Raw genomic sequence first — 19,852 nt, 5'->3', positions numbered from 1 at the left:
GGGAGGAGGCTAAATTCAAATCATTTTTAAATATTAATAGTATTTATTTTGAAATATGTACAGAAAGTGTACATCATTATTTATTGCCGATGAATTGTCTATAGCAACTGGTTGTTTTTGGACTTCTGCAGGTGTGGTGTGTGACCCAACTTTAAAATAATTTAATAATGATCCAGATTCCAGAATGATTACGTTTCATTGTATTTAAATTCACTTATTTGAATCAATAAAAAACAATAAACAATTAACAAAAAATAAATAAATTAATTAGCTCGCAAAAAACCAACGATGTCGAATTGAACGACAATACTAGTTAATTTATTAAATAAGTAATACAATGAAAATGGAATTTGTTAACGAAAAGATACCTTCGGTTTGCGATAAACTAAATTGTATCGATAAACATGTATAATCTAAGAAGTTTCTGGTATCCTACATAGTTTCAACACTTTCAACTAGCGACGTCGTGACGACAATAATAGACAACAGAGGTCTCTCCCGGGGCCCGGAATGACAGGTATAAATATATAATATTATGTTATACCTAATGTTAAAATTTCGATAGTTGATAATTTTTTTATATAATAATTTAAAGTCAATATACCTAATAAAATTATCAAAATGTTTGGGGGGAGGATAAAGCCCGTTAGCCCCCCCCCCTTGGATGCGCCCTTGTGTAAAATAATAGTTAATAATAATTAAAATAAAATAAAATAATTAAAAATAATTATTATTTAGGTATAACAGAATTTTCTTTACTTTTGTGTGTCAGCAAATTTGTCAATGATTTCTTCATTATCCAGTTTACTAGCGATTTATTAAGCGTGGACGTTCTCATGATGCCCTGTAAAAACACCAGTAATGCTACTCTTTTATAATTTATTTCATTCTTATAGTTGTGTTTTTATCCAATTTATTTTTTTTTTATAAATAGTATATACTCATGTTGTAAATGATTTGTAAATAATTATGATTATCAATTGGTAAACTGTTAAAATATTAATTTAATATTATCAATAAGTTAGATGACTCTGTCAGGAACACTTTATAATAAAAAATAAAAAAAAACTAGCGATTTATGTTTCTGAAAGTATGGTCATGTTTGAAAATCTTTCCTGAATCATTGTTGATCTTAAGAAAGTTTCTATCAATTTAGATTTGCCGAAACTCCTTTCACGTGAAACTGTTGTGAATTTGTGACGGGCATAGAGAGAAAAATCCTTATAGCAATTCTTTAAGCTTCTGAAAAGTAATTTGACATTGTGAACATCTTTGATTGTGTGTGTGTCATTTATTAAAACAGACTAATTCTTAACAGCACAGTTTATGCGATTGAAAAGTTTAAGTTTAGGTTTTATTTTTAAAGGCAATATTCAAGATATAGCCGATATAGGTTCATATTGAATAATCTTCTGATTACCGATTACCTACCATGTTCCAACTTCTCTTCAGTATGTGAATTCAATTCTTTATTGTTGACGAGATTTTACAATTGTTTTAATAAACACAAGTACTTAATTTGCATATTTAAATTACCCAACCAACAGCATACTCTTTTTATTTTTTGATGTTTCAACTTCTAGTTTACGTATGTAATTCTCAAACACATAAATTACCTACCCTTTTTAAACCATTTATACTATTCGAATACAGTTTTATGTAAGAATAAGTAGTAATTATGACACGATACTTGAACTCCCTAGATAGTTTATGACCCATTATCCCACTATTTGAAAAAATAGTTCTAAATAATCCGTGGTTCTAATACAGCGCCTCAGCGGTAGTATCTTGTTTTATTTTATTTTGTTGATTATGCGCTTTTGTTAATTCTAATCACATTATTTCAATGCAATCAGATTTAGTCGAACTTTAATTTGGCTATTTCTTTTTTAGATCAAAATAATTTTCAAATGTATTCAATATTGTTTCTTAATACTTCATTTTGCACAAATTCATTTGACGCCTAAGGCAAGTGTTTGAGTATATGCGCCCCCTTCTGTCAAAAAAAAATCTCATTTTTAAAATTGTATATTATATATTTGTTTATTAGAAAAGTAGTCAACAAGTATTTATTTTAAAATTCATTTTAATTGACACACAAAAAATAAATCCCATAATAATTTATACTCTTTTTGTGTAAACGTCGGTTGAAATTTATTTTTTTACTTATTTAGTATGCCTCTTCAGCAGGCTTGTAAAAAAATATTAAAATACTACTGTAATACTAGTGTATTCGCATGAAAAATTATTAAAAATACTTATAAAATAATGTATTTTACGAATACTCACAAAGTATTTTTTTTAAATTTTACGAGTCTACATACCTAAACCGTACCTACCTAATACTGTACAGTGTACATTTTAAACTTTAAACATTTTACAGTAAATTCTCAGAAGTTTTTTAGAGATAATAACGTTAGCCCAAAACAGTTAAAATATGTTCTTTTATAAAGTCATTTTTTTTTTAAATTTTATCTGAACTTACTGATTTCTTTATAATATTTAAAAACAAGTATTTAAAGTTTGTTAAACATATTTCTAAAATTTATTCAGAATACTTAAAAAATGCTTTAAAAAAATTGTATTTGGAATACTATAAAAATACTTCAAAATGTATTTAAATACTACCTAGTTTCCAAATGATACCTATATTCGAATAATTTACAAGACTGCTTTTAAGTGTTTTGTGCCTGGGTGTAACTTTAGGTTACCCAAACAAAATAAAATATATAAACAGCAGGGAATAAAACTACAGAAGATGTGAGCTTAAAATAAGAATAAATTCTAAAATGCATTATGTGCCATACAAACTTTAGTAGGTATTGATGAGCCCTCATCTGGTAGTCAGCGCTCCTGGTGGCAGTTACAAATGGTGTAGTAGAATATTTTTTTTTAAGTAAGATATTTTTAAATGCTCCTTAAATACTATATTGGTAAAATAATATTTTAATTAAAAAAATTTATCAAAGTTTAGCGCCCCCATTTCATTGATACCCGAGGCAAATTCCTCAGTCGCCTCACCCTTTTTAACGGCTCTGCTATAAGATAAACCTGTTGTTGGGCAGCAAGTTTTGAACGAGTATGAACACCAATATGCAATACACATTAGGTTAGAGCTTCATTGTTTCTATTTTTATTACATTAACACTGACTTAGTAGAATTGCAGCACGTCAACACGAGCTACAAGCTATATAAATCAACTCCATAAGGATTAAGTATCGAGTATAGATACATTTTCAAGGAAATCCAAGCATAAATTTGTGAACTCACCAAAAGTTGTAAAACTACAAAGATTTATCACTTGCGATTTGTGGCATAAATGCAGTTTACTGTTTAGCTCCCAAACGATTTTTTGAAATTTTTTTTTCAAAGTATGTGTTTTTGCATGCTTAATTTAATGGTACTTTCAAAAAAAGCCGGTCGAATTTATTTTGGATGTTATGGTCAAAAACTTCAAAATGTTCAATTTTTTCAAAAATCGTGTTTTTGCATTTAAAATACAAAACATTTAAGTGTTTCGATTTTTTTGTTTTAGGAATGTTTTATTTATTTAAATATACTCAACATTTTGGTGGAATCAGAATTTTCCTACCGTAGGTACTTACTTTTTATGTTATTGTTAATAAATCACATAAAACTGAATTATAAAGTTATTTTAAACATTTGCATAATTGAGAAACTCAAAATTGATTTTTTTTCTTTTTGTTTTTCATTTGATGAATAATAACATAAGTTAGTTTTTGGTGAAAGTTTTTTGACCATAACTTCCAAAATAACGAAAATTTAATGAAAGCAATTTTGTTAATTTACTCTATCAAACAGAGAAATAAGCAATTCCAACTATTTTAGTCTTTAAGACATCTTCGGAATTTAAAAATGTAAGATTAGTACTAATGCTGGCATTGAGACTAACTTACAGACTACTTTTTTATAAGAAACTTTAGTCCATCAACTTGTTTCCAAAATCTCGACAGTAATTGAGACCATTCTGTTAAACAATAGTGATTAATGTTATATCAATAATACATTACCTAATACATCACAAAAATTAAAATCCCGCTTTGTCAGTACTGTCACTATTCTTTGTTGACTTTGAATAAAATGAGAATAAGGAGATAACATTTTAGAATAAATTCCTTTCTACACATAAAATTCATAAATTATTGAGGACCTCGCGAGGCCATAAATAAATATCAAGTATGCGATCTGTTTTCAATAAAAATTAGTTTAACTTCAATGTATAGCGTATAACTAATAGAAAAATAAATTAGTAAATAACGATATGGTTATATACACATAAAAAAAAAATATTTGCAGTAAAAAAGGTAGACAGCTAGAATATATTATTATGTACTCAAAACTGTTATTTGTACTCAATGGTTTTAGTCCATTCAAATTTAATACATCTATTACAGTCACCTACTCAATGATGAGGTCCAATTGATAATCTAAAATAGAACAGAGCGAGTTTTCCCTAACTTTTTATTAATTGCTTGAATTTAAAATATAAATTCACCTTGATCACCAATAGTATTTTTTTTTTAAGAGATAAGAAATTCATTACAAAAACTAGGATGTTAAGACTTTAAGAGGACGTCTCACCCGCATGTATTGTTTCCATCTTACACACGTACGACATAGTACATTCGTTCACTAGTTCAATAGTGTGCTTTTATATTTAATATTAGAGTGAATTGACCTATTATAAAAAGTATATTTTAAATATAACATTTATCTCTAGACAAGAATGTTGTAATGAATTCTTGATTACTGATAAAGTTAAGGTATGAAAGAGAAGCAAGTAAACCGGAGAGAGAAAATAAACATTTATACTTGAGATAGAAAAAACATCAACCGTCCAACTAGCAGTATTTCTCACCTATCACTCAGCTACAAACAGTGCTTAAATAGAGGGGCTAAATAATATTTTAGCGAATCCCTTTGAATTATATCTAATAATATTTAAAATAACATTAATTTTTTTATATAAGCTAATATTCAGGGTATCCAAGGTATCAGTTTTTTTTTAATTATTATACTAGGTACCAACAGACAAATTGGATGAGAAAACAAGAATTTAAAATATAAATAAATAATTATTACTGAAGTTCAAATACAATTTAAATATAAATTTAGAATGTCAAAGAGTTTTATTAAAAATATTTTAAATAATTATAATACAAGCAAATGTATTATATTAAATCATCTTCACATCTAATAAATTCACCGATATCGGCTTGATTAAAACAAACTACAGATAATGGATCCGTGTGCTTACATTCAGTAGTATTTTTTGCAGCAACACCAAAACCCTGAAATGAAATAAAATAATTAATTCTAATCAATTTTATGAAAAATATAACGTGAATATTATACTTATTAATTGTCATATTAAATAAAATGCAAATAAAATTCATTTTTTTTTGAAACTAGAATAATTCTTAAGTTGTCCATTTTTTTAATGATATTGTATCAACATTTTAGATACATGCTAATATTGAAATCTTTATAAAAATTTTATAATGCATAGTAATGTGGTATGTTCATTTGAGATACTTATTTACTGTTACTGTGCTCGGAAAGTTCCTTTAAAAAAGGAACTAGTTCCTCGTTCCTTTTTAATGTGAAGTAAAATAAAATTAAAAAACATAGGTACATTTTTATACTATAATTGTTTTAATTTTAAAATTTTAAACATAATAACACATTGTTATTTAATCAGTTTTAACTTTTGTAAATATTATAATATTATCAATAATATCGTAAACAGAATTATCTTTATATTAGCTACTAAATTTCAAAAGAAGCTATACCTTTTTATTGATTTAATTAATTTTATTTAAAAATAAATGAACGAAGAAAGGAACAAAAAAATTGTTCATGTTCTTCTAAAAAGTGAAGAAAATTCCAATATGTTCCTAAACATGAAAAAGGAACTATGTTCCTGATAAGTTCCTGGAAATGGAACAAAATCAAAGGAACGGATTCAATTGAACGCGTTCCTTCCAAGCACTGCTTATTGAGTATTTATTTTATGCATGTTATGCATGTTAAGTTTAAGAAAATATTATACCTTTATGTGTTGTCATCGTTCTTTAATGAACAATGTGGAAAATTTAACGTTCAGAAGAATATTATCTAGGGTAATGCTTTTCAAACTTTTTTGTCACAGGCCCCCCTAAATTGAATATGAAACTATCAAGATTAGTCAAAATCATTAATTATTTTACAACCTACCAGGATTAAGTTAGGTATTCATTATATATATTTCATAACCCCCAGTTTTAAAAGCACTGATCTAGGAAACCTCTAATTTATATTTTAATTTTAAAACTAACTGAGAGAATTTAAGTGGAATTTTTTTTGTAAAACTGTTAGATTTTTATAAATTTGTTACTCTACTATTTTTAAAGTAAGTATATTATAATTACAAGTATTTTATTTTATAATTGTATATCACTTAATAATATTATGACATATTTAATTATTTATACCTTATATCTTACTAAACGTTTTATTTAAATATTTATGAAATAATAATTAAAATTATCAACCAGATGAACATGTATACATTTTATTTAGAACTAGTTGTATAACCTGACATTTTTGTGATACCAGCGATTTTTCCCAATTGGCATTTTACCCCAAATAAAAATACAGCTATTGCTATACATTATAATTAGAGCGCGGATTTCTATGTGATTGCATATTTTTGGATTTTTGTCAGTTATCTTCACGAATCATCATAATTTGAAGCTAATGGTGAATTTTTTTTTTTGCATATTTTTACATATTTAAAGGTTATTACATATTTTGGCAAAATTTAAAATTTATTGCATATTGAAGCGAAAATTTAAAAAAAATGTATAAAATAATATTTTGTCAAGTAGAAAAATTAAAACTAAATTTTATATTCACTAAATAATAATTTAAATATAAAAATATTTAGTTATAAGATAAATAATCGATTACGAGGTAAACTTCAAATATACCATAATAACTTCAGTTGACGTCAAACGTTCGTTCTCAGTCTTTAAAAATATGTACTGTTGTCCAGTGGCGTAATTGTGTGTGTGTGTGGGGGGGGCAAGAGGGGGCACTTGCCCCCTTCACGACAATTTTTTGAAAGCTAAAGGTATATATTTTAACCGGGGGAGGGGTGGAGGGGTTTTGATAATAATAAATGTATTACATTCATTATACATTGCCCCCCTAGATTTTTTCCCAGTTACGTCACTGCTGTTGTCGTCAAAGGAAACTGTTTAGTATGCTCAGAGCAGTATAATATTCTTTTAACGAACACAGAATTGTTTGTGAACTGATTAAGACCATGACTGACTTTTAAATCATACATTTTATATTATTAATTTTATTTTTTATATGTATTATAAATTATAATTCATCAATTTTAAAATATTTAATGATAGCACTAGAAAATGAATTATGTTATTATTAGTTTTAATTATTTATATGCATTATAATTTATCATTTTTAACATAGATTTGGGTTCATAGACTTATGGAAAAAATGACATTCGGAAATTTCGATTCAAGAAAAAAAGGTTTTGGGTTTTCAAATTTTCGGATAAAATACCGATCAGTAAAAAGTTCATTCAGGAATTTTGATTCGGAAAAATACCGTTAACCATATAAAACATGTATAAAAATTAATGTTTTCCATTGAAAATTGAAGCTATAAAGCTTCACAAAGTTTCAAGGGATATTTGTGTAAAATTTAGTGCTGATTAGATCAGTAGTTTCCAAGTCTACAAGCTCCATCTAAAATTACATTACACTAATTTTAACTATAAAAGTATAAATATGTAGTTTAAAGTTCAATGAATATTGTTTAAATTTAAATGATTACCTGAATAATAAATATGTTAACAAATAAATAAATATGTGGCTTAAAAATAATATTACAAAGATTATAATTGTTTTTACCAAAGGAACATCACTCATTGAAAATACTATAACTCCTTGGTATTGAGTAGTACTTTCTGTAATTCGCCCAAGACCAGACTTTAAAACATTATGACCATACAGAAATTGCTGTTCAGCGGCAGGTTTAATCCACATTTTATGCTAAAAATACAATAAGTATAGTAAAAACAATTCATATACAGTGAACAATAAAATATATATATAGGTTAATATTATTTTACCTGAGCATATGGAGCTAGATAGTCTAAAGACGTTATATGTATTCTAAATTTTCCAGACTTAGTAAATTTTCCAAAACATGTGCCTATACTAATTATGTTATCAGGATTCATCATGGATCCCATATTTAATACTTTTTCAGACACATAATATACTCGGTCTTTCTTTTCACGAAAACAATATTTTCCATCTGAACGATCAATTAATAATTTTATATTTGAGCCAATGCTAAAATAAAAAAATATTTTTATAAACAACAAAAACTATTTGTTTTGACAAATAAATTAGGTATAAAAATATCTGTATGTACTTACCTATGTATTACATTTATATAAATATATCTACAGATTTACTAAAAGCTATATAAAATACAATTAACTTAACCGATACATATATGCAAATAAATTAACTTACTATTTGGACAATTTTTCAAAAAATACTTTCATTCGGTCATCTGTCAATTGTTTCATTGTAAATTTGGCAAACTATTTTAAAGTTTTAAGTAGTATTACTAGTTGCTAATTAATTAAATAATTAAATGTATTCTGTGGTACTATAGGCAGTAGCGTGTAGACAACAGTCAACATTGTGAACATTGACAATTATTGATAGCCGGTTGATTAAAATATTTTGCGTGATAAAACCATAGATAATATTATTTTTAAGTAGGATGTTGAAACCATAGCTGATAATATTATGGAACTGAAAACTTTTATAAAAAAGAAGTTAGTAACATGGCTTCATTAACATTTTATCGATGTGATATTATTCAGTGGGAGCACTGGGAGGACTATTCTTTACCTTACTCAAAACCACAAAGATATAATATACAACTTTACTGTTATAACATTACAGTATTACAGCCTACAGGGTTATAATGTTTATAGTATAGAAATTTGTGAGATCTTACTCGTGTGGGTATATTTATAGAACTAAAATCTAGAATAGAATAGTATAATATATTATGGATTAATAATAATTGTTTCAAATCTTTTGTCTATCAGAGTACAACTAAAATAGTGCGTAAGCAGCTGCAGCCCATTGCAAATTACTAAGCCGAAGATCCTATAAATATAATGTTGGCGTCACTGTCAACGTGATATCGTGTTATAGCCGCATAACCTACTTTATTTTTATTCTTAAAAGTTAAGAAAAATAGATAAATATATATTCATGTATATATATATATTTATATATATATAATATATATTATATATAATATACATACATAATATGTATATAGTAATTTTGTGTACATTTTGTTTTCCCAAATTTTCGTAAATTTTTATTAATTTTGATGAGTGATTTTTATTGAATTATGTGTTATACATACATCCCTTAAAACACTGGCTCGTACACTAAAAAAATGTGTGAATGTGAGACATGTATAGAGTTTTCAAAACTATTAAAACCATGTATGTATTATAAATATCTCCTAAAATAAACTTTTATCTGGTTTTAATTGTTAATTTTCTTACAGATAGAGATGCTAATGCAAAGAACGACTTTAGTTGTGTAATTCTATCTAAGTCTGAAGTGAATCAATTGGTTGTTTTTGTTCAGGCTTTTATGCAAAGGTAAGCAAAAAATTATAAAATATTAATACTATCACTAATTTTTTTTTTCAACAGGCAATGTCTTGGTGGATTTCAAGATAGAAAAAACTATGAACAATTTCAGTGGATTACACAATGTTTTGTTTTGTTGATGACCAATTTGTTAAAATCTTATAAAGGACAAGATAATATTATCTATCCAGCTCGTGACGATGATGATGCTGAAAGTAGTCGTAAATGGGAAAATTTACTAGCAAATTTCAAAGACGAAGGTGAATTATTAATTTTATTTTAAATTTAAATCTTAATGGTGCATATTGTGTTGTTTCTAATTAAATAAACAAGTTTATTATTAATTATTTATTAAATTTTTTTATCATATATGTGTGTTATTTATCTATTATAGTATAATTCATTTCTATAAAAAATGTTGTAGAGTTGCAATGGACATTAGCAGAAATGGAAAAACCATTACATCTTATGACAAAAGTTTTTTTAATGAATTTTCCATTATATGTGGCTGTAAAACAATACCCACATTACAAGACAGAAGAAGTAACTCAACAAGAAGTTTCAGCAATGAATCATTATTGCGATGTTCAAGAAATCGATATGCCATTATTACTTTTAAGAACTGTCAATATGTTTTGCCGGTACATTATTTGATTTAATTCTTTCATATTTTTTGTAAACCAATCATTTTATTTATTTAGGGTTGGTGGTTTGGAAGCAATTATGTCTTGTTTTGATTATGAATCATTGCCATTAACTATTGCAAATCCAATTGTTATACTTGCTTGTAATGTTAAACTATGGCTAAATTATCACACAAATGTTCATGTATTTGTTCCATTAAGGTCAAAAGTCTTAAGATTTATGTGTAACTTATCTGATAAAGAATTGAGAACTCCTGCAGCTAAAACTATGGCTGGTAAATATATTACTCAAAGCTGTAAAAATTCACAAGAAACCTAATGTTAAATTTGTTTATAGATTTTATGTGGAGTTCAAACAAGGATGGCCATACTTCTAATTTAGATAAAGATGGTCTTGAATTGGCATTTAAGTATTTTACGTCCCCAACATTAACGATGAGACTAGCAGGAATATCACAAATAAATAGTCATATAGGATCCTTAAACGAACTTGTTCATGTAACTGCAGCAACATTATCAACGTCATCACAATCCAATGATATGGTTACTATCGAACAGATTGGACACAATTTAGCAACTTGGCTTGTTCATCGTAAAATTATATCTCATGTGTTTGGGCCAAATTTACATGTTGAAGTATGTTGTGCTTAGATTTGTATGATAAATTAAAATTATATTAATTTAAATGTAAATCTTTTTTAGGTAATTAAACAGTGTAGTATCACACTTAATTTTTTAGCCTCAGAAGGTAAGATTACAAATGAACATATTGATACTATTTGGCAAGCAGCACAGTTAAAACATTGTAGCAAACAAGTTTTTGATTTATTACCTGGTTTTATTAAACACTTAGAACCCGCTCCTGTCTTACATTTATATCATTTATTAAGGAAATTAGAACCAAAAGAGCATACCGAACAAGTAAATTTATACTTAAAACAAAATAATATGAAATAAATATTAATTTACAAAATGTTATTCTATTATCTGTGTATTATAGAGCTTATTTTTGGCATCAGCTCTTACAAAATTTATTTGGTCAAGTATGGCAACTACAGCACGAAGTCATGAATTTTCCATTCCAAAAATGTCAAGAATTGTAAGTATACGTGATGGCCGTAGAATAGTGCGTTCTAATGATATGAGTACATCAGAAAATAGTGCTAGCCTCAATAGCAATTCAGAAGGTGAATCTAGCGATGAACGAAGTGATATGAGCGATGGTCCGACTCCTAGGAAAAAACCTAAAAAAGAAAACATTTTTGTTTATTCTGATAATGGTAAGGATTTTCATAAAAAAAAAATATTATTATATTATAAATTATATATATTTTTTTAGAATCATTAGTTTTAGAAGGAGCAAAAATTGAAGAAATAGATGATGATTTTGATATTAATGAAAAAGATATTATTAGACCATCTAAACCATTAGGTATGTGTAAAATAAGGCATTGTGTTAGAAAGAAAGCTATGAGAGATACAAGAATGAGAGTTATGAAACCATGCAACTCTAGTGATGAAGATTCAGATAAAGTTCAAATAAATCATTGTAAACTAGTAAAAGGAAGCAAACTTCAAAAACCAAGAGGAAAAATTAATAACCGTAAATTACATATTCTTAATATTATGAAAATTATAATTTTTATGATTGTATTTTTTTAATGTTTTAGACAAAAAAATACGAAATCTTAAAATGAGGTGCATTAGAACTGATTGTACAGAAGATGATTCTGAATCTGATGGTGAAGAAGACGATGATGAGGAAGATGAGGATGAGGATGAAGATATTGAAGATGAAGATAGTGAATCAATGGAAGCTATGGAAATTGGCATATCACCCATTGATACTACTTCAGACCAGCAGGTACCATCTACACTTATAAATAGACAAATGCTAGAAGATTATAGTGGAGATGAGAACAGTATGTCATCTCGTATGTCAAATAAATCTGACAAAAATATGGCTGATTTTGATGGAGAGGATTCAGGCTGTGACGAGGAATTATTGCAACTTGCAGCACGTGCTCAGACTCACTTATCAACACAACAGTTAAACCATATGGCATTCCATTCTAATTTCCAAACCAGTAAAAATGTGCATCCTTGTACTCAAAATATAACTACAACAATATCTAATCAGTTCAATATAGAAAATGTGTGTAAACCTGGTTCAACATTATTGTGGGATTTACTTCAAGATGATAATATTGTAAGTAATATATAAACAATTTTTGATTCCTATTTTGTTTTTATCTATTTATTATTTATATATCTATATATATATATATATAAAAAATCATATCAAGTTATAATTATTTTTAAGTTATGTTTAAATAACATAATATTAATAATGATATAAATACGAATAAGTGCAGTTTTAACTTAATGATTTTTTTAGTGATTTCTTTTTACACAATATTCAAGTATTGGAATTTCTTTCAAAAATTATGAAAAAAATTGTAACAAAACAGATCTGCAAATAAAATTTGGGATTTGGTCTTTTAGTTATTTATTTTTGTGAGATAATTCCATTTTAAATTAAAATATTCCTTCAATGAGAAGCTATTAAAAATCATAAATAATTTACATGTACAAATAAAAAATTCCAACATATTTAGTTCATTACTGTCTGATGTATTTTTCAATTACTCATACTATATATTCTAAAATAAAATTTAAATACTTTAAAACTATTAAAAATATTTTAATTTTTGTGAAGTTAAACTTAATAGTTAAGTACATTTTTGTCTCAATAATCTGCAAAAGATTCATCTATTGAAATATATAATTAAAAATATATTGATTTAAATTATGTCTTATAAAATAAATATATTATAATATATTATTTAATTCAAGTATTGAATGATTTAAAAAAATGTATTTATGTTTTTAAAAATTATAAATATCTTTTATTTTTTCAGACCCTTTTAGGCGAATCATTAGCTTTGGAAGCAGAAAAAGCATTATTTAATTTAGTATGCTTTAATACTGATCGTGCTATCAGAATGAAATTCATTGAAGGCTGTTTAGAGAATATACAAAAAAATAAGTATGTTCGAATATGTCTAAACTTTTTCTATTTTTTAAATCTTATTTTTAAAAAATAACAGAAGAAATTGTAGTATTGGTAAAAATTAATAACAGAGCATGTAAAAATTATAAAATTTCTGAATAGTTAATTTATATATTGAGACGAGTATGTTACTATTATGCATTATTTAATTTAATAGAATGTATAATTTATTTGTATATATTTTGTTTTAGATCTGTAGTTATTTCATTAAGACTATTACCTAAGTTGTTTGCATCATTTCATCAATTCCGTGGAGCTTCATTGGCTAACCTTAATGTTGGGATGGATACTCGTCAGGTGACTCTTTGGGCTGTTAAACATCACAGTATGATTGATCGAGTATTTAACAATTTTCGGGAGTACTGTAAACAACATGCCGATAACTCATTTGAAGATTCAGGATTTTACACTCACCAAATCCATATAGAAGCTAGGTTACAATTTTTGACTCATATATATTCTTCAATTGGACTTCCAGATACTATTAAGTAAGCATTTAATTACAATTTAATTAACATTGATTTAAAAAAATTTTAACTATTTAGGTTAACTATTGATGAATTGGATACACTATGGAATTGTTTGGTATCTGATGAAATTTGTCGAGATGAATTATTTAACTGGTTATTACGCCAAGTCCGTTGTCGTGAACAACATACATTTAATGTTGAAACATTGACACATTTGTACTGTGAAAAATTGTTATCATTAGCACCTGAAAGTTATACTATGACTGCTCTTAGTTTATTTACACAGCTATGTAATATGGCTCAACAACAAGTATCCAGTGATTATTTGTTGTTAGCAAGAAATGGGCATGCAGCTGCTATGGAACATTTATCTAGAATTGCATTAAAAGCCTCAAACAATGGTTAGTATAAAAACTACACTAAATTAATCTAGATTATGATTTGAAAAACAAAAATTGTTCAGTTTACTTAAAATTAAAATGTAATAACTCCTTAACATGTTAGACATTGCTAAAATTTTATATTTAGTGTTATTAAGATTTTTAATTTTACTTGGCATTATTGTATATAGTTGGTAAAAGACAAAATTTCCTAAGTTACGTTCTTACTACTGTTAAGAAGTAATTAATTTAAGGTTGTAGTTTTCGATTGACAGCAGATTATTATTTTTTTTTTTAAGGAATAAACACTAAACTTTAAAACTAAAGTCCATAAGTAATTTATTACTATTAAAATTTAAAATGTAGTATTTTTATATTTAAAAAAATTTGAATAAGATTCAAGATAAGAGTTTGAATTTGTAAAAACTATTGTTCCTATCCTTTTCTTGAGGAATTGTAGTTATAAATGCTGCTTTAGGAATTAATGTGTTACATATTTCTGTTCTTTATTGCCTTAATAGCTTGAGTACTTGAATACTATTTATTTAAACAACTGCCTTTGATATTGTTACTATATTATAGTTTTAAAAATATCAAATAGAACACTTTATTGAGATCAACATTTAAAATTATCAGTAACAGATGTTTTTAAGCATTCTTTATTGCGTATATCTTAAGCACGCTACAAAAACTGAAGGAGAAATATAAACATTTAATTGTGTAATCTATATCAATAGTATATGGGCTAAGTGTCATGTGTTTGTTGGTTAGCCCATACACATTTTTGAGAGTCTTTTGAACCCCCAATAATAGGAAGTTATGCGTTTAGATATTTAAGCTGTCAGTAACCACATTTACAACATATTGCTTAGATCTTAAATTTAATTTAGATTCTTTTACCTTTAACCAGTCATTGTATCGTTCATAATTCTTACTTAAAAAATTATACATAGTATCATTTATTATTGAAAATAAAATTATATGTTTTACATACAATATTAATGTATAATTTAGATAAAATTACATTTTTAGTTAAATTGTATTCTTCATCTTTCATTTAATGCTTTAACAAAAGTCAGTTTTTTTCATTCTCCCATTGTGGAACTGGCCTTGATTCTGGGGTATCACTTATTGTCTTGTTGGATACAGCAGAGTTGTATTTATGTATTTAAAGACACATTTTCTATTATTTTTTCTTTGGAAAATATTCAAACCATTACATATCAAATCAATATATTTATTGTTTATCAGTAATAACTGTAGTAGTATGGTATGTGTAACTTATTTATTGCTATTAAATATAATAATTTGATTAATTTAATGAGTTTAATATTTAATGTATATAACTGAATAAATTATTTAAGAAAGAAAAAGAAACTTAATAAATATGATATTTTTTTTGTTTATTGTTAAAAACATTTTAATTCTATTTATAAATAAACATTTTGGGAGAAGAACAATTCTAATAATATTTGCCAATTCAATTTATTAATTTATGAACAACTTAATAATGAAATGTTTTTATAGCTGTAATAATTTTTTTATACTATCAATGTCTCTACTTATGTACTTATAAATTATGATTTATATAATATGATTATTATTAAATCAATTTTATTTTAGATGTAAGCATGGCTGCTATACAGTATATAAACAATTATTATATGATGAATTTACAACTTGATAAGGAAGACAAGTTTATTAGTGAATGTGTATCAAATTTGTCAGTAGCTGCAGATACTTTAAATGATAAAGAAGAATCGAGTCTTCTTTACATACAACGAGCTTTGTTACTATTAAAAACTCACTTAGAAACATTTAAAAGAAAGTATGCTTATCATTTAAGAAAATGGACATTAGAAGGACATGGTATTATGAGTCATGTAATTCAGAATGATAAAAATGCAGCAACAATTAGATTAAATATCAGTCCTGCTATGTTAGATGAAAAGTTAACTCTTGACATGCCTAGTACAGACTATATAGCTGATATGAGAGCTGAAATAGCTCATTGGTGGGAAAGTCAAAATGATAATTTAGCTGTTCAAAAAATATCTACAGATGGTAATATACGTATGATTGCACTAGGCCAAGAAATAACATCAGATTTTGATGAAAAAACCATTCAAGAAACTGGATTAAAAGATAACCAAGTAAATAATTTTGTGATAATCTAGGTGACAAGTTATTTTTTGAAATATTTATTTTAGATAATATACTTATCATTAAGTACTTCTCGTAAGAAGAAACTTGGTGACCAAGATTTACCAGGATCTACACAATTTGTACCAACTAAAGAAAGTTCACCAACATTATTGCTTCTACAACCAAAAAACTTTGAAGTATTGTTTGGTCTCATGCATACTCTTGGATCAATGAAAACAATTGATGAAGAAGAAGTAATTTATTTATATTCCTAGTTAAATAAGAGGAATCAAAAATGTTTTTTTTTTTATTAATTTTAGAACTGACACATAGAAAGCTTAACTAAATAAAAACCTAAACATAATTTAATAAAATAACAATATATAAAAAATTTCTCAATTTTTCTTTTATTTATTATTTAAATTTTTATTTAATGATTAACAAAAAAATAATGTTTTTTTTATAGTAATCAACATAAAATACTTTATATTATTATTAGTTATTTCATTAAAACGTATTAATCTTCATTCACGAGAGATTCCTAACTTAAGTATAATAATATTTGTTCTTTAAGGAAATAAAAGTTTGGTATGATTAGTATAATATTATTTAACATAAAAGGAAAAAAATTATTGAAATTTAAAAACTGGCTTAATTTTTAATTTCAATGTTATTATTATGTATAGAATGAATTATTACATGGGAGAGCTCAAGTGTTATCAAGAAGTGTTTGGGATATTTTAACTATACTTCCAACCAGTCCTTCAATGTTAGAATGTTTTAAACATTTTCCGACTCACGAATCAAAAGAAAAATGTCAAGTTTGGTTAAAAAAAGATTTAGATCCATCAAATTTACAAAAATTAATGTATTCATTATACATCGTTGAATCATTAGTTCAGGTAGGTGTTGAAAAAAATTCAGATGAAGACGAAGTGATGTCAGAGGTATGTTTAAATCATAAAAAATATTTTTTACATTTTAAAAATTCATATTCTGCTTTAAAAAACAATTTCAATCTATTCATAGATATCTACAAATGGAATGTCTAATTCATGGGGTGAATATTTTATTGAAAAGGGAGGTTTAGAACATCTCTTTACTATTTTGTTATCTGGTAAGTTATATTGTATATTTCTTATAAAAAATATGCTTAACTATCGTGGCAAAATAAAATCTGTATATAATAATAAATTATAAAACAATATTAGGTACACTTCAGGGTAACAGTGAATGGCATCAAGATTGCTTGGCTCATTTACTTAAATTACTTTGTCAACTTGGTGTGTCACCTAATGATAGACGACAGTTAGATCAATTTGAAGGACTAGGTTTTGATCCTTATTTTCGACCAAGGAAATCACACATTAAAAAGCAAGCTAATTTAGTTGTGCCAAAACTTAACAAAGTAAATTTTTCAGTAAATTTTATAAAATATTTTTTTAATTTTGCTTTATATATTTTATTTTATTTTAAGGAAATGTTAAAACTTATGAAGATAGATTTGGTAATACCTAGATTGATGAGTATTTTAAATGAGTTATCTTACCCTGGACACCCAAAAGATATAAAAACTGGCTTTTGGGGTCGAGCTCAAGTTATTCATTTCTTAATGACTTTGGTTTTATCGTGGTCTCACAGTGTAAATGGTATTTGCGAAGCACTTTTAGAATCTAATCAGTTTTCCATGTGGCTTTGCAATCTTGTTCTTGAAGATCCAGATCCATTAGTCAGACATGAGATATGTGTTGCGTTATATCGACTTTGCGCTGTACCCCCAGCAAATCGTACTGCAGCTACATTACTTTTATCTCAGTTAATTAAGTTCCTAGATAAGGCTGAATGCATGCAACCACAAAATATAAGACATGAAGTTAGTAATTTTAATTTATAAGTTAAAAACACTTACTTTAACATTTTTATTGTATTTTAGAATTCTATGAGGATAACTGATGAAGATAAACTTAATTATGGACCAGCTTGCCGTGATTATTTTTGGCTTATGTGTCGACTTGTTAATTGTTTACCAAATGACATCATTCAAGGTAAAATAATGAAAATTTTTATATTTAAATAAGTATGTAATATATTTTTATTATTTTAGAAAGTATTAAATTTCCACCAAAATGTATTATTGATATCGAAGCATTAGCAATACGTGTTTGGGAATCAATTGCTTCTAGAGATTTTATTGAAACACATTATAGTGGCCTTCAAGATGATGGTTTGATTGGTCTTTTAAATTTAATGTCAAATATACTAGGGCATAAACCTCCTTTTAAATTTAGTAAACATAGTCATAAAGTTTTAGACACAGTACGTATTAAAACATGTACATATTACAATATATATAATTAATCATTTTTACTTTAAAATTTTAGGTTTTTGAGTTTTTGTTTGCTTTGCCCGATCCTCAGAATCGACAGTTACCTAAATGTAAATCTGAAAGCGCTCGATCTTCAGCTTATGATTTATTAGTTGAATTAGTAAAAGAAACTCCCAAAAACTATGAATATTTATATAAAAAATTATTAGAACAACATAGTAATGGTAAATATTCTAAGGATAATTTTGTGCACTTAATAATTTTTACTCATATTTTTGTAGATCTAAATCGGCTTCCATATTTATGGGATTATTGGCCTCACGATGATGGTCGATCTAGTTGTGGGTATGTTGGTTTAACAAATCTTGGTGCCACTTGTTATATGGCTTCTTGTATGCAGCATTTATTTATGATGCCACAAGCCAGACGATCTATACTTGAAGCAAAATGTGATGAGTCTAATAAACATGCATCCATATTGGTTGAGCTAAAGAGAATGTTTGCTTATTTATTGGTATGATTGATTTAATAATAAAGTTATTTAATTTTAGTGATTATATTAGAATAGTATATCTTATTGAGTTAGACTAGAAAAATACCTATTTTAAATGTGTAAAACAAACATTACCCAATGATTTACTTATCTCAAAATTATATTTACATTTTTTTATAGTGTGTTTGTGCTAGACTACAGGAAATCAGAATTTTAGTACAGTTTATTTATTTACTTTTTTTTAAATTTAATTTGTCACTGTTAATGATTTTTGAAATATGCTTAATTTCCTCTTGTTTATCTCAGGTTTCAAGATGGTTATCTTAGCCCACTGCTCTTTCTTTTCATAATTTCTAAAAATATGTGTTTTTTTTGCTAAAATAATTTTATTTAATCACAACATTAATATATTTCTCAAAATTAACTCTGCCATAGATTGTCCACTTTTGTTGCCATCTTTTTTTTGAACACAACATATTAACCTTAACTTTATTTTTAACATTGGTTTGTATCATACCTTATTCTCTGGTAACAATTGTTCTAGGCAAGTAATGCATTAACCTCTTTTTTCCTGGCAATTCCCTTTTGTA

General features: G+C 26.2%; 2 protein-coding genes across 5 annotated transcripts in view; one reads left to right on the top strand and one right to left on the bottom strand.

Moving 5' to 3' along the window:
* Positions 1-5,128: 5,128 nt before the first annotated feature.
* Positions 5,129-9,035, bottom strand: LOC132917952 (60S ribosome subunit biogenesis protein NIP7 homolog). The gene is made up of 4 exons (XM_060978958.1): positions 8,578-9,035; positions 8,166-8,391; positions 7,945-8,085; positions 5,129-5,313 (listed from the first exon to the last, which is right to left on the bottom strand). The coding sequence occupies exons 1-4, from the start codon at positions 8,631-8,633 to the stop codon at positions 5,194-5,196; spliced, it is 543 nt and encodes a 180-aa protein (XP_060834941.1). The 5' UTR covers positions 8,634-9,035; the 3' UTR covers positions 5,129-5,193.
* A 357-nt stretch (positions 9,036-9,392) lies between these two features.
* The window catches only part of LOC132924696 (ubiquitin carboxyl-terminal hydrolase puf), a 23,921-nt gene continuing 13,461 nt past the window's right edge, over positions 9,393-19,852 (top strand). The window contains exons 1-23 of one of the 4 annotated variants that reach the window (XM_060989336.1): positions 9,394-9,578; positions 9,644-9,740; positions 9,795-9,991; positions 10,156-10,372; positions 10,433-10,650; positions 10,713-11,011; positions 11,078-11,296; positions 11,376-11,655; positions 11,715-11,978; positions 12,046-12,584; positions 13,297-13,424; positions 13,640-13,936; positions 13,994-14,319; positions 15,922-16,451; positions 16,509-16,697; positions 17,130-17,390; positions 17,473-17,560; positions 17,655-17,851; positions 17,921-18,316; positions 18,377-18,488; positions 18,548-18,759; positions 18,825-18,993; positions 19,051-19,283. In XM_060989336.1, the coding sequence (XP_060845319.1) occupies positions 9,530-9,578; positions 9,644-9,740; positions 9,795-9,991; positions 10,156-10,372; positions 10,433-10,650; positions 10,713-11,011; positions 11,078-11,296; positions 11,376-11,655; positions 11,715-11,978; positions 12,046-12,584; positions 13,297-13,424; positions 13,640-13,936; positions 13,994-14,319; positions 15,922-16,451; positions 16,509-16,697; positions 17,130-17,390; positions 17,473-17,560; positions 17,655-17,851; positions 17,921-18,316; positions 18,377-18,488; positions 18,548-18,759; positions 18,825-18,993; positions 19,051-19,283 (5,517 nt within the window). In that variant the 5' untranslated portion in view covers positions 9,394-9,529. Of the gene's footprint in view, positions 9,579-9,643; positions 9,741-9,794; positions 9,992-10,155; positions 10,373-10,432; positions 10,651-10,712; positions 11,012-11,077; positions 11,297-11,375; positions 11,656-11,714; positions 11,979-12,045; positions 12,585-13,296; positions 13,425-13,639; positions 13,937-13,993; positions 14,320-15,921; positions 16,452-16,508; positions 16,698-17,129; positions 17,391-17,472; positions 17,561-17,654; positions 17,852-17,920; positions 18,317-18,376; positions 18,489-18,547; positions 18,760-18,824; positions 19,284-19,852 lie in introns of all 4 variants that reach the window. The other 3 variants (XM_060989274.1, XM_060989214.1, XM_060989169.1) reach the window with 3 other exon arrangements.

This window comes from Rhopalosiphum padi, chromosome 1 (assembly GCF_020882245.1).
Source record: "Rhopalosiphum padi isolate XX-2018 chromosome 1, ASM2088224v1, whole genome shotgun sequence".
Taxonomy (NCBI): Eukaryota; Metazoa; Arthropoda; class Insecta; order Hemiptera; family Aphididae; genus Rhopalosiphum; species Rhopalosiphum padi.
Note: the sequence above shows the minus strand (reverse complement) of the source record. Positions and strands in the feature narration are given on the sequence as shown.

Excerpts from the sequence above, each read along its gene's own strand:
- LOC132917952 (XM_060978958.1), bottom strand. The coding sequence starts at position 8,633 with ATGAAACAATTGACAGATGACCGAATGAAAGTATTTTTTGAAAAATTG. Across the intron at positions 8,392-8,577 it reads TTTGAAAAATTGTCCAAATA|CATTGGCTCAAATATAAAAT; the intron begins GTAAGTTAATTT and ends TTTTTATTTTAG. Across the intron at positions 8,086-8,165 it reads ATCTAGCTCCATATGCTCAG|CATAAAATGTGGATTAAACC; the intron begins GTAAAATAATAT and ends TTGTATTTTTAG.